This window comes from Ambystoma mexicanum, chromosome 8 (assembly GCF_040938575.1).
Source record: "Ambystoma mexicanum isolate Mex_15411 chromosome 8, UKY_AmexF1_1, whole genome shotgun sequence".
Lineage (NCBI taxonomy): Eukaryota > Metazoa > Chordata > Amphibia > Caudata > Ambystomatidae > Ambystoma > Ambystoma mexicanum.
The window spans coordinates 1,127,620,615-1,127,640,881 of NC_090929.1; the positions used below are offsets into that span (position 1 = coordinate 1,127,620,615).

The 20,267-nt window shown below is 45.4% G+C and overlaps 1 protein-coding gene across 7 annotated transcripts in view; it reads right to left on the reverse strand.

Moving 5' to 3' along the window:
* The window catches only part of MAPK8 (mitogen-activated protein kinase 8), a 956,840-nt gene that overhangs the window by 51,517 nt on the left and 885,056 nt on the right, over positions 1–20,267 (reverse strand). For 4 of the 7 annotated variants that reach the window (XM_069611175.1, XM_069611174.1, XM_069611177.1 and 1 more), the window contains exons 10-12: positions 10,499–10,623; positions 9,879–9,942; positions 9,269–9,346 (exon numbers count right to left, since the gene is read on the reverse strand). The exons of the other annotated variants lie outside the window; for them this stretch is intronic. In XM_069611175.1, the coding sequence (XP_069467276.1) occupies positions 9,269–9,346; positions 9,879–9,942; positions 10,499–10,623 (267 nt within the window). The remainder of the gene's footprint in view (positions 1–9,268; positions 9,347–9,878; positions 9,943–10,498; positions 10,624–20,267) is intronic. 7 annotated transcript variants of the gene reach the window in all.

The window sequence follows — 20,267 nt, forward strand, 5'->3', positions numbered from 1 at the left end:
GGAGGAGAAGAACGATCCTGTGAGGAATGAGTGATTGCAGAAATAAGCGAGAGCAGGGGCAGGAGAGCCAATGTTATCCTTGATGGTCCTGGAGGAGCAGGGGGAACCCTGCTCAGAAGAGGTCTTCATGGAGCGGACAACTCTGGCAACTTCTTCAGGTGTCACAGGGGTGAAGGAGGATGGAGGAGGGGGGGGGTGGAAGGGTTCTGAGGTAGAGTAGCAAGAGTGGTAAAGATGTCCTGGGTTTTGGAGGCAAAGTGTGAGGCCAGTGCATTGCAGAGGGCCTGGGAGGGAGAAGGGGAGGAGAAGACTGAGGAGGGGTTGGCTAGTTCCTGCAGATCTTGAAAGGTTCAGCCGTGTTATTGGATGCACTGGAAACCCGTGCCTGAATGTGGGCTCTTTTCCTGGCACGGATGGTGTGTCTGTATTGCCTTTGGATCACGGGCAGGCCAGTTTGTCAGTGGATGAGCCTGAGGTTTGCCACTTCCGTTCTGCTGCCCTGTACTTACGTTTAAGGGCAGCCAGTTCGGTGTCGTACCAGGTGTTACACTTAGAGACAGGTTTCAGGCGGATCCTCATGACTGGGGTAACTGGAACTTGGTTGGCTCCGGGACGTCAAGAGTATTGGTGATGGAGAGGTGGAGGTTGCTGAGGGCAGAGCCAGAGGTGGAGGGGTGAGGAGGGATGAAGGTGGAAGCGAAGGCAGCCGCAGGCACTCGTTTCATCGAGCGGAGGTTAGCAAACGCGGTCGGTGGGATTTTCAGGGTGGGGGCAGTCAGGGGGCCAAGGAGACACAAGTGGGAGGAGAGGAAAGAAGGATCAGTCCAGGAGAGAGGGGTGACTAGTGGGGGGAAAGAGAGAGGGAGGTGTACGAGGGCATCCAGAGTGTGTGGTTTGGCCGAGACAGGAGAATGGAGAGGGAAAGCGAGGCACAGAGGTCAGTGAAAGGCATGGATGCAGAGCCTGGGGAGTCCAATTGGATGTTGAGGTCACCCAGTAGGAGGAGGTTGGATGTGAATGAAAGTAAGGAAGAGCAGAAGTCAGCCCATTCAGAGAGGAACAGGGTGGTGGCACCTGGAGGCCGGTAAATAGTGGCAATCGTAAGGGTGGAGATGGGAGAGATGACTAACTTGCAAACCAGGCTTTCAAAGGAAGAGTAAAGGTGGGTAGGTAAGATGAAAGCAGGAACCCACTCAAGGAAGATTAAGGTAACCCCCCTCGCCAGTGCGTTAAGGTCGAGACTTGGAGATGATCTTGAAGCCTTCAGGGACGAGAGAGTCAAAAGCAGTGACTGAGCTGCCATTGAACCAAGTCTCAGTCAGAGCGAGAATGTCGAGGTCAATGTCTTTAAGAAGGAGACAGATGTCAGCAGAGTGATGGTTGGCTGAGCGGGCGTTAAGAGTTGCCAGGTGGAGGAGGTCTGTGCCTTTGAAGGTGTTCTGAGGTGGTGTACAGGGGCGTGGTACATCATTCAGAGGAGTGGGAGAGAGAGTAGAAGGCGGAGATGCAGGAGGAGAAAGGAGGATACTGAGAGAAAGCAGGATCCGATCAAAGAGGAGGAGGTTGGGTTGTGGACCCTGAACCAGGATAGTGCCAGTGTCATAGACATTAACGAAGCAGCAAGAGGAAGAGAAGCCAGCCAAGAGGACTTCCCACTTGGTGCCACCGTTAATGGTAGAGCATGTGGAAGGAGAGAGAGTAGAGCTAAGATGAGAGGGCCATAGATCTGAAGAGGGGACAGAAGAGGATATCAGTGAAAACCACTCTAGAGGAAGCGCAGAAATAGGTGTCTGCAATGGGTAGTCCAGGGTTTGCACTCGTGATGTCTTTTTTGTGCTTTTTTCTACCGGACTTAGTGAAAGAGGGGGGGATAGTGTAGCATTTAGAGAATATTGGAGAAATGGAGAGAGCCATAAGTCGGTAGAGGTTTGGACAGGAAAGAAAATAGGAGTGGCTGCACAGTACAGTTCTAGCTAAATTCACCAGGAGGCCTAGTAGGAGACGTAAAAGGAGGCACAGCACAGTGAAACGCTAAATCCAATTTTAAAAATGGAGATGGAATACAAACACACCTAAATCCGATTTTAAAAACAGAGATGGAATACAAGCACACTTGTACCCCATTTTAAAAATGGAGGTGGAATACAAGCACACCTAGATCAGATTTTTTTAAAAAAGGAGGCACAACACAATGAAATGCAGGAGGTTCACAGGTGGAATACAAACACGCCTAAATCCGAAGTACCTAGTAGTCACAAGTTCACTGAAGAAAGACAAGTCTTGATGCAGTGAGGAAAGAGGAAGAGAAGGTACAGTGGACATTAGGAGAGATAGTGGTGGAGGTCAGCCAAGCTCACTTTCATGACTGCAAGAAGAGTAGATAGCCTAGGATCCCATGACCCTATGGAAATAGTCAGGAGGACGGAGCATAGTTCGAAGAGGGTTAAGGCCTCCTGGACCCGGACAGGTACTGACAGGAGACTGAGGAGTGGGGCCTTGAGCTGGGGGGCCGGCATTCGTATGCCGGCTTCAGGATTGGATGCTAAGAGAGCAAGGGCAGCCAATCAGCGCAGCATCAGCTGCATTAGGCCCAGGACACTTTATTGCTTTTCGGTGCGGCCATTTTGAGAAGATGTAGCTGCTTGTGATGAGGCCATAAAGTATACATGCACGCTGTTATGAAAGCGCCTCAAGTGCTTTACAATAGAAAAGAAAAACTTTGTTGTGAAATCACCAATAAAGTGGGAAATGCGCACACCTTATATGCCCAGTTCTTCCATTCTGCCCACAAAGTTCTACCTATGGGAAGAAATGCTGCTGTGTCCTCAGCAGGTTGCATGTGCCTCACGGAGATGAGAGAGGCTCATTGTGTGCCCGGAAACAAAGATCGACCTGCCTCTGTAGTGGTCGTGAGGAAAATATTCCTGTGATATAAGAAGAAAGGTGAGTTTGAAAGATTAGTGATCCTCTCCCAATCCCAACACTCTAAGGTCAGCCCGGGCAGGGGGTTGGGTTGAGATCCACAAGGGGGATCCTTGGCCACAACTATCAGTCATGACCAGGCACAAGGGAGAGGTAGGATGAGGACTTTGCGCCCATGCAACCCTATGGATGGGGTTAGAGGGCAATGAATCCAGGTATGCAAGCTCACCACCCTTATTGTGATTCTACTAGAAACCACCCCTTAGGGATCTTAGATTAGCTGGGCCTACTTACATCTATTGTTGGTTCCACTGCAGAGGGTCCAGGGGCTATGGTGCAGTAGTTGTTTTTGGAATCTGGTTTGGATCCAGCTAGGCAGAGGTTCATAACTCCAACAAGATGGTTACTGATGCTTTGCTGCTTGAGACACAGGTACCCCAAGATGAAGACCACCATAGATACCATGACAACAGGAGACCCCCAAGGACATGATACAAGTGGGCAGCAGCAAAACCGTGCTCAGGTGGCATTAGGCATCCCGCATGACAAAGACAAAGAAACTGCATCAAAAAGGGTCCTCTTTGAGATGGAGAGCAGTAGCCGCAGTAGGACTGTTCCTAGGTCACCAGCTGGAACCTGCAAAATTCGAAGTCAAAACTCTGAATGGGGTTCAATGCACAGCAGATTCCCTAGACGGAGCTTGTCAGTCCACAAGTTGATTTTGGAACACGTCCGAAGGCTCCAGAGGGTAGCATCAGCATGCAGAGGTCTGAAACAGTTGGTTAACAACCAGCCTTAGGGTTCAAGGACCAACTAGGGTCTTCAGGTGATCAATCCAGAGAGACCGTTTCACCAGGACTTGGGTGGAGGCAATACTGGATACCTTCTTCAGTAGTTGTCCTCAAGTTTACAGCAGGCTGCAACTCTTCGTAGGTGGTCTTGGCTCCAGACGGCGATCTGAAGAACCGCAACATAATGACTCCTTTTATCGCAAAATCGAGCCAGGGTTGCCCCCCACCCCAACCCACAAATGGTAAAGACCTGCACTATTCAAACTAGCAATGGCTGTCCAATCATCAACAGCCTCTTGTCCCATATCTGTCCAGCAACAGACATACCCCATGCCAGAGTCTGGATTGGGACTAAACAGTCCTAGGCCCCACATCCGACCAGATGCTCACTGTTGGGAAAGATTTTCTTTCTGCTCCATCCCGTTCATGCCATCTATGGAAATATCCTCTCAACTTTTTGCTATTGGTGGTATCCTAACCTACCTTTCGAAGGGAGTTAAAACCTTTTTTCTTCACTTACCTCCCTTTGCCAATTTACTTTGGGGGCCATGATCAGTCCCTATGGCTACCAGTGCAGGGGGAACTGTCTCCCTTTGCAGGATTCTTTGCCAGACATAAGCTGCACACATCACCTTACAGTGGAGTGTGGCGTCGGTACATTATATCCCTTTTCATTTTTTTTTGTAAGATTGTTATTACTTTCATGATGTGCCAAGACTGGCTGGTGGCAGGGGATATTTTTCTGTCCACGATGGCTGATAAGGCGAAGAGACTTAAGTTTCCAGTGAAGAGGTTGTGTTGAAACTAGAGGTGCCTGAACGGGAATAAAACAGACGAAATTTGGGCAGGGGGAATACTCTCTGATCTGCCTACCATGCAACACCCCTACTGAATCTGGAATCGGGAAATAATGGAGGTCAAATGGCTGTTGCATTGTTGACAGGGAACCTTTAGGTGAACCCCTGTCACTAGCTGAAGACCCTCAGGAACACTGTCCCTAGAATTAGAACCTTTTTGGCCTTAGTCCGCTGAAGCAAAACCTCGACAGGCCCTCTGGTGACAAATTCAGAGAAGCCCTCTGCCCGAATGCATTTATTAGACCTATAAGGTGAAACCTCTGTGGAGTCAGTTCTACCCTGATGGTCAACAAAACGAGATTCACAAGGAACCCTCCCAGTAACCCTTGGGAAGGATTCACCTGGCCTGAAGCAGAGGAGAAAATGGAAGGGCTTACATTAAGGGACTTCCTGGACTTTTCTCTGACAATTTGCAAGCCTGAGTAGAGCTCATGAATAGGCTTCTCAGCAATCCAAACAACCTCAATGCCTTACATGACAATGCATTGCAGAAAATGTAAAGATCCCATATAATAAGCTTCTGATAATCACTGCAAACTCTTGTTAAAACCTCTTGCCAGCAAATGATATGCCTCCTTAGCACATAACTTATTTGTCATAAAACTTGATTAAATACACTCTGTTCTTGTCTCATTGTTAGACAACCGAAAGGTATATATCCTTTGGTTTCAAGGAAAAGTCTGGATGGAGTCTTTCAACCATGGAAGCTTTATCCAAGCCCCACACTTGATATCAATTCCAAAAGGATTTTTGCTGAGCCTGTGAATTCACATCAAGCAAATACCTCTAAAATCCACTGTTCGAGCAAGACAATAAATTTCAGAAAGCTGCTTGTATTAAGCCAATTTTCCGACATCATATTATTTATATGTTTTTAAATTATTGGTGAAAATGTAACATGAAAGTCTAATTTAGTTGCTGAGCAAAAATCTATTTCTTTACTTCATGAATGTCACTGCAACAGTGATTAATCCAACTATTCTTGCATTGGCTTATCCTTAAGTGTTACATGACTTTTATAATTTAATTGTAGAAAATGGTGCAAGCAAGAGGATGTATTCAATATTTAGTATGCAGTGACTCTCTGCACCCCGCATGATGGCAAGAAAGTGGTTAATTCGATAATCCTTTTTAGGGGTAAGCTGATGGCAGCTGGAATTTAGTTTTGACTTCACCAGGGGTGCAAGTCAATATACGTTAGTAGCCCAATGCATCTTATTGGCAGCCATTGAGGTACTAATGTAGTTTAGGCTTGCTCTCAGACATTTTGTTTTTGTAATATCACGGTATTCTGTCTTGGGAAACTATGTATGAAAAAGGCCTATAATGGCTGTTGTGAATAATTGGGCCCTCTGAGCTCACCCATGAACACGCTAGTGTGGTTTGGCATGGCTTAGTCCAGTCTCTAGCCTTAAGTAGGAAATTGCACATCCTCTGGGAGTGGGCCTGAAAGTTTGAAGGTTTTTCGAGCCAACATTATTGGGTATCCGGTAATGTCAGCTCCACGCAAATGGTTGCCATAGATATAGTCGCCGGGAAACCACATTATGTATGGTGACCATTTGTGAGGGTAGCGGGGCTGTGCCCCACTCGCCTTGGGGGATGGGGGAAACATTTTTTTTAAAAACAAGGGTTGCCGGGGTGTACCCCTCAGGTTCACAGTAATAACGTTGCTGCAAATCACGCCCTTCTTGCAGCAACTTTTTTGCCACACAACCTTTTTGCGGGGACATTATCACATGGAACCCATTATTGGCTGACAGGGAAATTCTTTGTTAGGAGCCCTAGTGTATGTGACTGGAAGCCTGGCGGAGGGCAGTCCATGAGTGTGTAGGTTTATCTAGGGGATCACCATGTTCTCAGTTATGCTCAATGTTTGCAAGATTTTGGGTGCACTCAGCAGGTTTACTTAGCTGTTGGAAGGTATTGGCACTGAAAAGCTGGTGCTATAATTTTGAGACCAAGTTTGGCCATCATTGCTGGGCTTGTACCTTTGCTCAGATTCAGATTCTCAGTTGCTGGATGTCCTTCCTGGGATGTCCTCTTGCTCCTTCCTCATTCCCTTTTATTGTCAAGGCTGGGAAATCTGTGCTGGGACCATCTTTTGACCGTTTAAACGCGGCCATCAGATTTTAGCACCTTGGTTGTCCGCCTGCACGCAAAGGTTATTGGGACACAAATACCCCAACTCTTTTGCTTGTTTGGGTCATGCTTCATTGCCTCCAATGCTTCTGCTGTGGGACAGTTTTCCTGATGGTTATCTGCCCCTCTTTGCCCATTGAGCCACCAGAATCTGCTTTGCCGGCTTACTCCATCTTCTTGGAGCCATCTTCACCGTTGCTATCAATTCTGGCCGTCTAATTCTTCTTTGTGGCCACCCGGGCCATCACTGTGCTGGGATCCAAGTCCCAGGGTGACCAGATCCTGTAAAGGGCATCTCTAAAAGAACTGTACTCATCAGGTTTTATTGCATCTCCTGCACAGTCTTTTAAAACCACAAATGTGAGCAATTACTCTGGGGCTTGGTGGTTTATTCAAGATACATACCCTTAGGGACCCCAGGGTCCATGAGCATTGGGTTTTTGCAGGTCCTCTTTTAACCATGTTTTGCCATTTGTTTGTATCGGCAAACATCCTGCGATTTCTGCATTTCACGCCTGGCACTGGTGCTCTTCAACATGGTCGTTTCTGGCATCTGCTGGGATTGGTTGCCATCTCCTCTGCACATGAGGGATAGCACATTGATACTTGCCTTCCTATTCCCCCATACCAAAGCGGTTTATTCCTATGGGGAACTTCAGAACTAACCTGGAGCTCTCCTAAAGTTAATTTAGAGCTGGACATTTTTTCTCTGGGAATTCTAGCATGTGCCAATGATTTTCTATGCATTTGTAAAGTCTTGTTTTAACTCTGCATTAAAAAAAATGCCTGGATACATTGTGTTACTACATAGTGTTACTTTACCGATTAGTTTGGGCTATTAGGTGTCCCTTGCGAGAGCTTTAAGCCGAAACGGTTGCATTGGAGTACAGGTAGGGAGGAATGGCATATGAGGAGGGACACAGCCTCTAGGTGGTGTTTGGTTATTTGCCCACCCATTGACTGCCCATGCTCATGCTAATACCTATGGCCATTCCCACCCAGTTCCTGCACCGTCAGAATAAAAACTCATGGGAACTGTTTGAGCTTGCTTTAATCAGGCCTTACCATCAAACGTTGCACTCAAAGTGCTTCCAGTGTTTTTCAAAGCAGTCTTCTGAGAGTTAGTGACTTAATTGGCCATGTAAACCCACTACTGTGTAATAAAAATGTCTTACCAGGTCTGACTTCAGCCACTTGTGTTACAGCACTCTGCGTGTCCTTCACTGAAGTCCTGTTAAAAACAAGCATTGGCAAAGCCAACAGTTTTGGCTTGTGTATAAGCATTAGGAATTTGCCGAGCACTGCTATTAGAAGTCCAGGTACTCACCATTTTGCACCTGCTACCATCAATGGCCAGTTAATACCGCTATAGCTGTGCCTGGCAAGTGCCTTTTTTCCTCCGATTCCTACACAAAAGCCAAAACTGTTGAAATTGCCAATGCTTGTTTTTCTAGGTGTGTAACGAGTAGATGCTATATGCCTAAATGTAGTCTGACTTTTGGTAGCCTCTGGCTTTGTGTTCTCAAGTGTCCTCCCATTCGCCCTCCCCATTTACTGGGCACATGTGAATTATTTCTAATACTATGTCCTAGAGGTTTAGGACTACTGTGACAGCATTCAGCTACTGCACTATCCCCACCCCGTCCCACTCCACACTTTTCCTCTTCCCCCTTCGTCCGGACTTGTGCGATGTGAATGACACCTGGCCTAGTAGGATCGATGTCTCCGTTTCCCTCTGTTCCCCTCCCTTGACGAGTCGCGCCTTCAAACACTTGTTTATAGGCACGTTATAACTGCCATATCATATCATTGGCACAACAGTTCCTGATTAGAATTACTTTAAGGTATGTAACTGTTCTAGGGATCCCCTTTTCTGCTCCCTCCTTGGTGGTAGCATTCATTTATATATAACGTCTTTTACCATAAGTATTGTCTCAACAAGCTTGTGGTCGGAACGCTCTCAGGGACCGCAGTGCAGAATATGGGGAAATTCTCCAAAAAGGCTTAGAATGCGTGTGTGCATTTGGCCAAGATAAGGAATTAGGTGGGCTGACCGGGCTCCAGGTAAGAAACAAGAGATCAGGCATGTCGACGGTTCTGAGGGAGGGCAGGAGTGTTATTATTTACTGTCCCAGCAGATACTGGACTTACATTACAGTGTTAGGAGCGAGTTAGGTCTTAACTGACCATCCCTTTTTTCATACATACACTACTTTTACTATGTATCATGTTTAACCCATAATTGTTATTTGACCTGATAGAGATTCAATGCATAATTTTAATCAAGTGTATATTTTTCAGAACCCAGTGCGTAGCATTTTCTTTGGTTAACTGTGTGGACTATCCTCCTCCCTCGTGGAACTCAGCTTGATTGCTCTTCCACAGCCATCTTCTGTAGAGAAGTTTGGTTTACCTTTTAGGTCAGAACCTTGTCTCACCTTTAGGTTAGGTGGCAATTTATCCCTTGCCAGAGGGTTAAGCAAAAGTCTACCAGACACCTATACTGTACGCTAAAGGTTCTCAGAGATTTCCAACAAAGAACACAATGGAACCAACCTAAAGGGGCCGGCTGCCCGCGTATAACACCCTTCTTGACACGTTCCTCCCAATCCAGAACCTCCTTGTAGATTAACTCTGAAAAGAAGAGAGTTTAGATCACTGATCAAGCACTTACAGCAACCTCAGCAGACAGAAAGGACAGGCATGCAGAAAGGAACCCGCCTCTTATATAGCAATTGTGCAGATTTGACTGATTGCACTTAAAAGGAGTTTGCCACTGTAAGCAGGCAAAACAGTATTTGTAGGGGTGATGTTTAAGGAGTGCCTACGTTCAGGTAATTTGTAGAGTGTGCCCAATATAAGAGGGGATGTGCCGAGTACACTAGGCTAAGGAGTGATATGCAAGGAGTGCCAACAGAGTGAATTTGAGCACCAAGAGCAAAAAGTGATGCAGAAGCAGTCTTTTCATGTACATGGTATTGTGCCAAGGGTTAGAAATGATGTGCAAGAAGTAATAAGCATACCAGGTGAAGAGTGGGGAGCTTCCAAGTATAACAGGAGATGGGAGGAGTAGTCTAAAAGGAAGATGTTGCATGCAGGGAAAGTGACTTAAAAGAAATGTTATGGTTAAGGAGGCAGTGTACAGGGAGGCAGATTTGATGTTTACCTTTCCATTCTTCAATTGTATGCTCCCTCTCATCCAACTGCCTGTCTGGGATCTTAGGAGGAGGCTTAAAGGAGAAAGAAATGATAAAAACTAGGATTAATCTCAATCCTTCTAAGTCTGCATCCACCACAATGCTTTCACCACCGCCGCTATTTTTCCTCCCACCCACTTCCATTCATCATCCCTTCCACGTTCCATCTCCATAAACACTTCCTACCCGGAATCCTTTCTTCACCATGTTGTTCTCCGTGTCCTATCTCTCCTATAACCTTACCACTATTTTGTCCCATGCACACTACACATAAGAAAACACATCATATTCCACTTGACAGAATTAAGTGTGCTGACACTGCGCACAATACCCCAATACTATATACTTGCATAAAAGCTGTATTCAGTATTTCAGTAAACCACAAAGAGGGACACTATTTACTCAAAATAATTTCCAGTACACAAAATGAGACACTGCACTCAGAACCATTTCACAATGGAAATGTTTAGTGTCCGAGATTGAGGGGACCTACAAATAATGGTCCATGACAGCGTCTATTCACAATATTTGCATGCTAAAGAGAAAGATGAAACACGCTCATCAAGCCGAGAACCAAACCCCAACTTACTGCTTCAGCTTCCAAGGGATCATACCAGACATTTATGTAAGGGTGCAAGAGAGCATCATCCACAGAGATCCTCTTTGAAGCATCAATCACCAGCATCTTGGAGAGAAGGTCTCTGGCTTGACTGGCTGAGCAAAAAGGGAGAGAGTGAAAGATAAAAAAATTCATCCTGTGCAGTGAAGACTGTAGCAAGATGACTGTATAAATCCCTAACTGTTCGACAAGCCACAGAGGAAACGCTTCGGGGTGCATGTAAAGTGGGTTAAGGGGCAGACGAGGCAAGTCAAGAAGCAGTCCTTTAGACATGGGGTATGCTTGATTTCTCTCTGTTGCAGTGACGTACCCTTCGAGCTACCTTATACCAAGTCCTTGTTTTTACCCTAACTTCACAGGTCATTATGGAAAAATAAATATTTTTATATAGTGTTTTTTGTCTAAATACCCATGCCTGTATGCCCTGTGTATGGTATCAAACAGTGAAGATAGACACGTGATCAGAGTTCAAGGGTGTTTATTTAACTTAAAATGGGTTGGTTTAACGCCTATCTTAACCTAAAGCCAAGGATGGGTGCAAGCTACGAACACCAAATAATAATAATAACGCAGTCCTAGTCAAGTCTCTGTCAAATAAAAGGGCCTATACTAAATATCTCTTGCCAATCCTTACTAAAAAATACAAAAGGGTGTGGCACAATGGTTTATGCAAAAAGGAAAGTGTTCAAGAAATAATATGTCAGGACGGTTGAGCAGTTGGCTTCCCTTCCCCATGTTTTCAGCAAGGCGGCACGTTCGAGCTTCGCACACAGTGTGGCTTCTCGGACACAAGGATACATTTCAAAGCACAGACATCAGGGCCTTCTCACAAATCCTCTTCAATAAAAGTCTCTTACTGCAGAGGGTCTGTCGTAACGAACAAAGTCTCAAAGTTCCATTCCTATCAGGATTTTCACATGCACAAGTTCTCGCTTTCAATTTTCAGCATGGGTCTTCCTCTTCAGGCTGAGAGCCCCTTTTGTCACAATATTCACACTTGGTCTCCCTCGTTTGGGTTCGGACCATGGATCTCACTCATGCAGACTCAGAACCTCTTGATATGGATCTCCCTCATTTGTGGTGATCCTCCCGCACTGGTCCATCTCCAGACCTCAAAGACGATGGCTAGGCCCTGGCCACCTGAGAGAGATCCTCTGGGACTAGTAGGTGAGACACCTTCTGGTTTCTCACACCTGTAATAATCAATTCATTGCCAAATGAAGAGTACTAAATGTACTGACTTCATAAAGATCAAGTGCTGAAACAGCCCGGCCTGGATTTGAACTTGCTTGCAGGATGGCCACCGTTCAGAGGTGAGCACAAACAGTCTTGCATCTTCCAAGACTTTTTGTTGGAGTTTTTAAACCAGGTTCCAAAGCAGGAGCATTGGCCACCACAGAGTAAGGCAGACAAGACAAGCATATGAACAGATTGTATGTTTAACCCGGCAAAGGCTATATATGAATATAAAACTTAAGCTTTTAGGAACAGTTCCCTGTAATGGCCATGTTCATTAAAAAAAGAAACACTGAACACCCCTGCCTGTAAGAGTGATTTTAAACACTGAAAACTTCAAAACAGACAAATCAAATTTGTGTTTTCGGTTTGCTATTTTAACGAATTAGCAGAACAACTTAGCTTGCAAAATCCAACCCAGCCCCAGTTTACAGTCCTACACTTGTTTTTAAAAATCAGGCAGGTAATGTAAAATGAGGAACACAATCAGCACCAGATTCCCATAATGCAGTACAGAGGGGGGGGAGGGTGATTCCTATTTTGTCAAATATAAGAAGGATATTAATTACCCTTTGTTTTCCCCCGCAAATCTTTTTCCTTATTCTGAAGGAAGAGGGCTAGTAGTTTATACATTTATAATAACTAGGATAAGTAACATGTCCTTTATCAAAATGTTTTCAATATTCATGAATAGAAAATCAAACAATCGACTCATAACATGTCTGGAAATCAGAACCAAAAAATTAAATATTAGAAAGAGAAATGAAATCAAGACAACCAAGTTTAATAGATATCTCAAGAAAGCTTGTTAACATCTGCTTTGGCATCTTTGTACTCGCCCAATCTCCATCACTCGTTTCCTGAGCAAACTCCTGGAAAAGCTGGCCATCTCCCAGCTTAATCTTCACACTGAATCTGTTGGTTGTCTCCATGACCATCAGTCTGGCGTCAGAGCTGCCAGAAGCACGGAAACTGCTCTCCTGAACATCCGTGAAGACCTGCTCTCGAACCTTGATTCCAACACCCCCTGTGTCCTCATCTTACTTGATCTCTCTTCTGTCTTTGATACGGTCAACCATGCCATCCTGCTCGACCGTCTCCGTGATAACCTGGGTATCACCGATCAGGCCCTGGCTTGGCTGACCTCCTTCCTCTCTGAGCGACCCTCCCAGGTCCAACATGGGTCCTTCCTCTCCTGTATCTCTATCTCTACCTCTGATGTTCCCCAGGGGTCGAACCTCTTTCCCTGGCTGTTCTACCACCAATACCTGGCACTTCTTACCACTGCAATGCCGCTCTCTGCCCCAACTTTGAGTGCTATGCGGATGACACAACTCATTTTCAGGCTCCCTTCCACCACCTCTTATCCCTCTCTCATGTCCGACTGTCTGTCCGCCATTCAGGAGTGGTGCGCCGCCTATGATCTCTGCCTTAATGCCACTAGGACCGAGATTCTCCGCATCGGGCCACCTGGTCCCTCCTTTCCTGTCACTCTCTGGCCGGCCTCTCTTGGCCCTCTTCCTGCTCCCACCTGTGAGGCTAAAATCCTCAGGGTCATCTTCGATTCCACACTTTCATTCTCTCCTCACATTTCTGACGTCTCTAAGAAGTCATACTACCATCTTCACCTCTTCAGAGGTGTTCTTCCTTTCCACTCCCTCCCCCAGAAGCTCACTGTCTCCAGAGCTCTGGTTCTCTCTAGGCTGGACTACTGCAATAGCCTCTTTCTAAATCTTCCTGCCTGCACTCTCTGCCCTCTACAACTCATCCAAAACAGGACTGTGAGACTTGTCCCTGGTCTCATGCCCAGGGATTTTATCTCTCCAGGACTGAAATATCTTCACTGGCTCCCAGCGGCAGCGAGGATTAAGTTCAAAACCATCTTCATTGTCCACAAGGCATTCTGGGGCCTGGGAACTGAATATCTACAACTCTCTCTTCCTAAATATCTTCCCTCTCGAGCTCTTTGCTCATCCGCCTCCAACTCCCTCAGGGTCAGTCACTTCTCCAAGCAGCAAGTTGGTGGTAGATCTCTTTCTTCTGCTGGGGCCTCCCTCTGGAACAGCCTCCCTGCCTCTCTGAAACTTGAGGAGAATCATCTCCGGTTCCGGAAACGCACCTCAAGACCTTCCTCTTTGCTTCTGCTTTCTCTCCTCCTCTCCCCAATTGATCTCCTGGCGGAATCTGAAACTGCGCTGGTTACCTGGCTACCCTCCGATCTCAGGCCCAGGTCCCCTTCCCGCCAGTTGCACACCTGCACTTCCCCTGGCAACCCTTGCACTTGGGGGCTGTTTCGGTATCCCAACAGCCCCTACTAGCACTTGACCCTGATGTATGTTCCTACCCTTGCACTTGCCACCAGCTGGCCACACTTATTTATTGCCTTATTTATTTACCGTTATCCTATGTACTGCACTGCCCCTTTCCCCCTGCACTTTTCCCCCTTCCCTTCCCTTCCCCCTTCACTTGCACAATCTCAATGCCACATGGCCTAGTAGGATCACTGTGTCTACCCTCTGTTTCCCCTCCCTTGCCTTGTCGCGCCTTGAAACACTTGTGTATAGGCGTCTTATAAATGCCATATCATATCAAAGCCCAACTTTGAGCCCCCCTGAATCACTGACCGTACTCGTCTCCACCGGCATTTATTTTTTTTAGTTTTTTTATTTGCATTTGTATAGCGCACTTGCAGCCCAGGGGCCTCGAGGCGCTGTTACAAGTAGTTGTAGGGCTTTTGATTCAGAGGTTCTACAGGTGACCAGAGGACTCTTGGTTACACAGATACACACTGTGATGCATGGTATGCATTATACAGTTACAGAATGAAGTCAGGTACATTTCATACAAAGAGCTTGGTTTTAATAGCTTTGTGGAAGGCTTGGTGGGGTTCAATCATTCTTACATGAGGTGGCAGTGCGGTCCAGTGAGTGGCGGCCCGGGTGGGAAAACTGGAGCCACCGTCGTGCACCTCGCGTGACAATCGTGTTGGAGTAGCACATTCTTAATGGTCTGGTGGCAGTATGCTTAGTGATTCTTTGGGTCAGGTAGGGTGGAGCAAGTTCATGGAGACATTTGTGGGTGAGGGCAAGTGTTTGGAAGACAATCCTCTCTTTGACAGGGAGCCAGTGGGCCTGTCTTCTGACTTCAGAGATGTGGTGTTTTCTCGCGGTACCTGTGGCCGCCCTCAGTGCGTTATTTTGGACTAGCTGAAGTTTGACCAGGTTTTTAATCAGAGATCCCAACGAGAAGGGCATTGCAGTAGTCTAACCTTGATCCAATTATTGCCCTGGCAATGGTGAGGCAATTCTGGCTTGACAGGAAGGGTCTGGCAGCATTGAGGACTTTAGAGTAGTAAGCTGAGGAGGAGGCAATGGCATTGACCTGTCTATCCATGGACAGATCGGAGTCTAGGTAGACTCCGAGTGTCTTCACGTGATTGGAGACCTTGATGGGAATATTGTCAATAGTGAAAGAAGCATACTGTTCACAGAGGTTTCCCAGGGTGGAGGGTGCCCCTATGAGGAGGAGTTCGGTTTTTTCACTGTTGAGGCATAGCCAGTTATCTGCCATCCAAGATTGGATAGTGGAGTAGATGGTGGTGAGTGTTTTGGTGTCCACTAGGTAGTCACCCGTAAGTGGGATGAGTACCTGTGTGTCATCCACATAGTTGTATACGAGATGCCCAGGGAATCAAAGATGCTGAGCAGAGGCCTCGTGAAGAGGTTGTATAGAGTGGGCGCGATACACGAGCCCTGTGGAACACCACAAGTGATGTGGCTAGGGGTGGCACAAGCTGAGTCAGAGAAGACTTTCATGGCCCTTTCTTGGAGAATGGAGGCAATCCATTCACAGGCTTTGGGGGAGAAGTTAGCTTGGGTGGCTAGATGGTGGCACAAGGTGTTGTGGTCCACCAAGTCAAAAGCAGCGGATAGATCCAGGAGCAGTAGGAGAGCAGGTTTCCCTGCGTCTCTTAGATTGTCCATTTGGTTCTTTAAGTCCAGGAGAGCCGTTTCGGTACTGTGTCATCGGCGAAAGCCAGATTGCCACAGGCAGACGAGATGGTTTTCTTCAAGGAACCTTTGGACTTGCAGATAGGCTGCTTCGTCCAAAATTTTAGGCAGGAAGGGTACAGTGGTGATAGGCCTATAGTTCCCCGGGACCGTTGGGTCCAGCGAGGGTTTTTTGAGGAGTGGGCGTACCCATGCCTCCTTATGTCCAGTTGGAACGTGGTCCGACTGGAAGGATGAGTTAATAAATGCTGTTAGGAAGGGAGCTAGGATCTGTGCCGAGTCTTTAATGAGACTAGCTGGACAGGCATCTCCCTTACAGTTAGAGGCAGATTGAATACTATTGCACCAATTATCATCTTTGATGAGAAAGGGAGGAGGAGAGGATGGTTTTTCCAATTCCCTAAAGATGGTGAGGATTTCCTTGGACCCAGATTTGGCGTCTTAAATCCTGGCGTTGAAGGAGGCCGCTTTGGCTAGGTTGATGTTGGTTTTGTAGGATTTTGAGATGGCTTTGAACGCATTTTTTGTGGCTTCAGATGGGTTGGCTTTCCATGTAGAAAAGGCAATCTTTTTCTGCGCGCGTTGGTCAAGAAGTTCTTTGGAGAACCATGATTTGGAGTGCATTTACCATCCATTGTTCTCCAATCATTATTTTCCAGTTCTAGCACCAATAAGGAGATCCAATTTGCAATAGACATCTTTCTGTTCTTTTATAGCCATAGACACCCTCTTCAGGGTCCCCAAAATGTACATCTCTCCAAGCCATTTTTCTGTTTTCAGTTTCTTAGATGATTTCCAGGTCCTGACGATCACTCAAACTATTCTCTATTTAATCCTCCAGTATGTAGCAGTTTTCCAGCAAGTCAATGAAAAATATTTGCATTGTTTCCCTTGTGAAGCAACATTGACAGAGCATTCTGATGCTTGCATGTATCTCTTCCCAAAGTTGCAAAACAAGTTTATATTTCAGTAATAGCAGAGTGCCTACCCTCTTTGCCACATCTTGAGTACATCTGTTTTCAAAAGGTTTCATTTAGTAATTTTCACTGAATTACATTATCTTTGGCGTCAGGATTTTCTACAAGCCCTCTTGAGAAGACAACCCTGCAGTGTTGGACAGGATTTACCTTATGATAAACCCGACTCTCCATAGTAGATGTGATAGGTTATCAGGCTTCACTCCTATGATGGCAGTGGGGGGATATTAAAGGTAGACCTTACTCACATAATCAAGGACGATCCACAGAGTATATTACTGGAAATATAATCTTATAGAACGCTGTGCATCAGAAAATGAAAAGGACTGCAATACAGGCAAGTACAGTAATAGAAAGAAGGCATATAGAAAACAGCAATGCGTCTAAAATCCCAAACAGCAATCTAAACCGGTATTCCGCACAACTTTACTAATAAGTAACATATAAAAAAGTACTTGTAGTTCGTTTAGAGAGTTAGAAAGAATTGTTCATATATTTCAAATGGGAGAAAGTCAGTAGGTAGCTCTGCGCTATAGTGAAAATACAAGCAGGGATTCCCAGACTCTAGGGAGAGCTACAGGAAGCAACTTTCAAGATGGCAACAATGGAGGGCCCCACACAGAGTAAATCTAGAACTGGGTTTGCCTACCCAAGACCGTCGCAGGAACAATTATAGAGATGGAGCCAAAACCCAAGAGACCATGAACACTGTCAGGATATATTTTCTTTTTGCAACTTTCCCTCCACTGATTTCAAGAAACCCCCTTCTTTTTTCTCGGTTTTTGATCTTGTCCTGACTTTTTGAAGGGAAGTAAAGCCTTCAACTTCACGTCCCCAGCCTTGTTCTTGGGGAAACTGATCAGTCCTTCAGGCTATCAGTACTTGGAAACTTTGTGTCCCTTTTACATTCTTGTATTTTTAACCTTGCACACAGCATCTTACAATGGAGTCCAATGGGGATACTTTTGTATCTCACTAGCTTTTTACTTAAAGGATTTCTGGTTACTTTTATATGCATCTAAATATAAGCTGTTATACACCAATACAACAAAGACCCCTGAAACAACTGCCAGAGAGCAGGGTAACTATATGTGCACACTAAGGAGGTTCTTCGTGAGTAATACTTTTAACTATTCATTTCATAACATCTTCTAAAGAAAATATTAGCCCATACTTACTTAGGTAACTGTCTTTAATTACAAAACACCCCTGTGTCCATCACATATTTCAATCGTAACAATACTGAATTCAAAAATGTATTTAAAACCAATACAAACACTACGTCCTGTCATTACATAAAACACACATAAAATATTCAATACAAATGAAAAATAAACAAACTCCCCCAAAAACCTACTGTTGGCGTCAACGGAGGACCCGATCAAGGCTATTGAAAGAGCGTGACATGACAGCAGCAGGAGATAGGAAAAATCAAACCTTTAAAACAGGCCAAACGATGGTCGGGTAAGAACAAAAGACTGAATGCAGGAGGATCCCTAGATGAAGAGCAGTAGTAGGGATTCATGCAAGGATGTCCCTTGACAAAGCAGGCAGTTGTGAAAAGCAAGAAAATGTGCATTGCAGAATGGGCTCCCAGTCCAGTGATGAACACGATCCAGGAGTTTCTAGAGGAGTCCACAGCAGTTCAAAGCAGGCAGCAGTATGCATCATTTCCCACTGAATCACGAGTATGAAGAGCATGAGGGAAGATTCCACAGCTTTGTTTCAGATGTCAGTAGCATAGCACCAGCAAGCACTCTTCAGCAATGTCTACTTCTCTTCAGCTGCACAGTACAGTTTTGCAAGCGTTAATGTAGGAATGATGATGATTGGAGGTGTCTGGAAGACGCCACCCAGTCAGAACTTGATATCAGTCACACAAGGCAGCCCCTGATCTCTTGCCAGAGAACACAGAGGAAGAATAGTCCAAATGGTAATTCCGGCAGTGAAACAGGCAAACATAGGCTAAAAAGAAAATGCCCAAGTCACAGGACTTAATTATTTGCTGCCATCTGTCTATGACCCAGAATTTCTGGGTGAGAAAACTCACCCAGTGACAAAATGGGGCTCAATACAATAGCTGTAAATTGGGGCAATACACCAAAATGCAGCCCGAGCTTTCAGAAGGTGTTTGGAAAAAGTCTGAATAAGTAAATATTTGTCAAGCCACCATTCAGGCTACCTTTAAGGAGGGTCCAATCCAGAGAAATCTATATTGCTCACCAGTGAAAATCAGCAGCGGTTTATTGGTTTTGTAGGGCACTGACTGCGGGCACAGTCCCTTCATAGCACCTCCAAATAAAGTTAAGGGGTAAAGGACAGCCATACATCACAAGCTTTGGAAGTGCAAGGTTAAAAGGGACTTGCAGATGCTGTCTAGCAATAAGTGCAGAAGGTGAAACAACAGGCAAGACAATAATTGTAGAGCAAGGTAAGACTAGACACTGGGAACAAGATACATGCTCAATGGGGGCCTAAGGCGATCGGTAGAGGAGTGGAGTACAGCGTGGCAAAGGGCAAAACTAAATCCCTACAGGGGGAAATCAAACTACATGGGAGAACGACTTTTTAAAGAGAAGTTGTTAGATATATTCATGGAAGCGATTAATACAGGGAGTTCGGTCCCCCTTTCCCGAAATCAAAAGCGCCACACCAATATATCTGTGGTGTACTTACATTTACCCTGTGTATAGTTAAATCTAGCCCGGTCTGTGATTCATATAGAATGACATAGGTCTCTCACTCTTTAGTATTAGATAAGCCAAGAACCAGGCCAGTGCACAGAAAGAATATATATTTATTAATGAATAGGAACATTAATATTGGTACAAAAGCGTAGGTGACACCATCGTACTCCGTGGCTCAAATGCTTTTCTTTCCTAACACTTCCCTTTTCACACAAATTGAAAACACTAGTTGGTTCAGGATAACAGTTCACAGACTCTTTAACCCCACAACATGTACAGCCCAAATACTTTGCAGGAGGTTACTTTTAATAACATCTAGCACCTTGAAACATGACCGGATCATACATTTTACATGAAGTTTAATTTAAATAACATGCAATATGTTCCTATTTGCAAAAGCAATTTCACACATGCAACGCTCTGTCTTTTTAATCTCCCTGCACACTTGGAAATGCTTTACAGTGTTGTTTAACTTAATCACATGTAAAGATTTTTGACTGACGCTGCACTCTTAGCAAAGCTGAGAGTCAATAGCACAACCAACCTTTCAGAACAAACACTTCATATTTGGAAACCATTCTTCCTTCGCCACTATGCAATGCACAATCTCCCTTCTCACAGAAGCCACTTTCTCACTTTTAGGAGAAGGTAAGCTTTTAAATCAGTGACTCCACTCCATTTAACTTTAGGAAGACAATATTCTGCCCCAACACACAAATACAGGTATTCACTTATTCATTTGGAACCCCTCTGCTTTAAGGAGGAAGGATCTTAGAAATGGTGAACAGTTAGGAATTTAATTCTGTATGCACCCTTCCCTTTAGGAAAT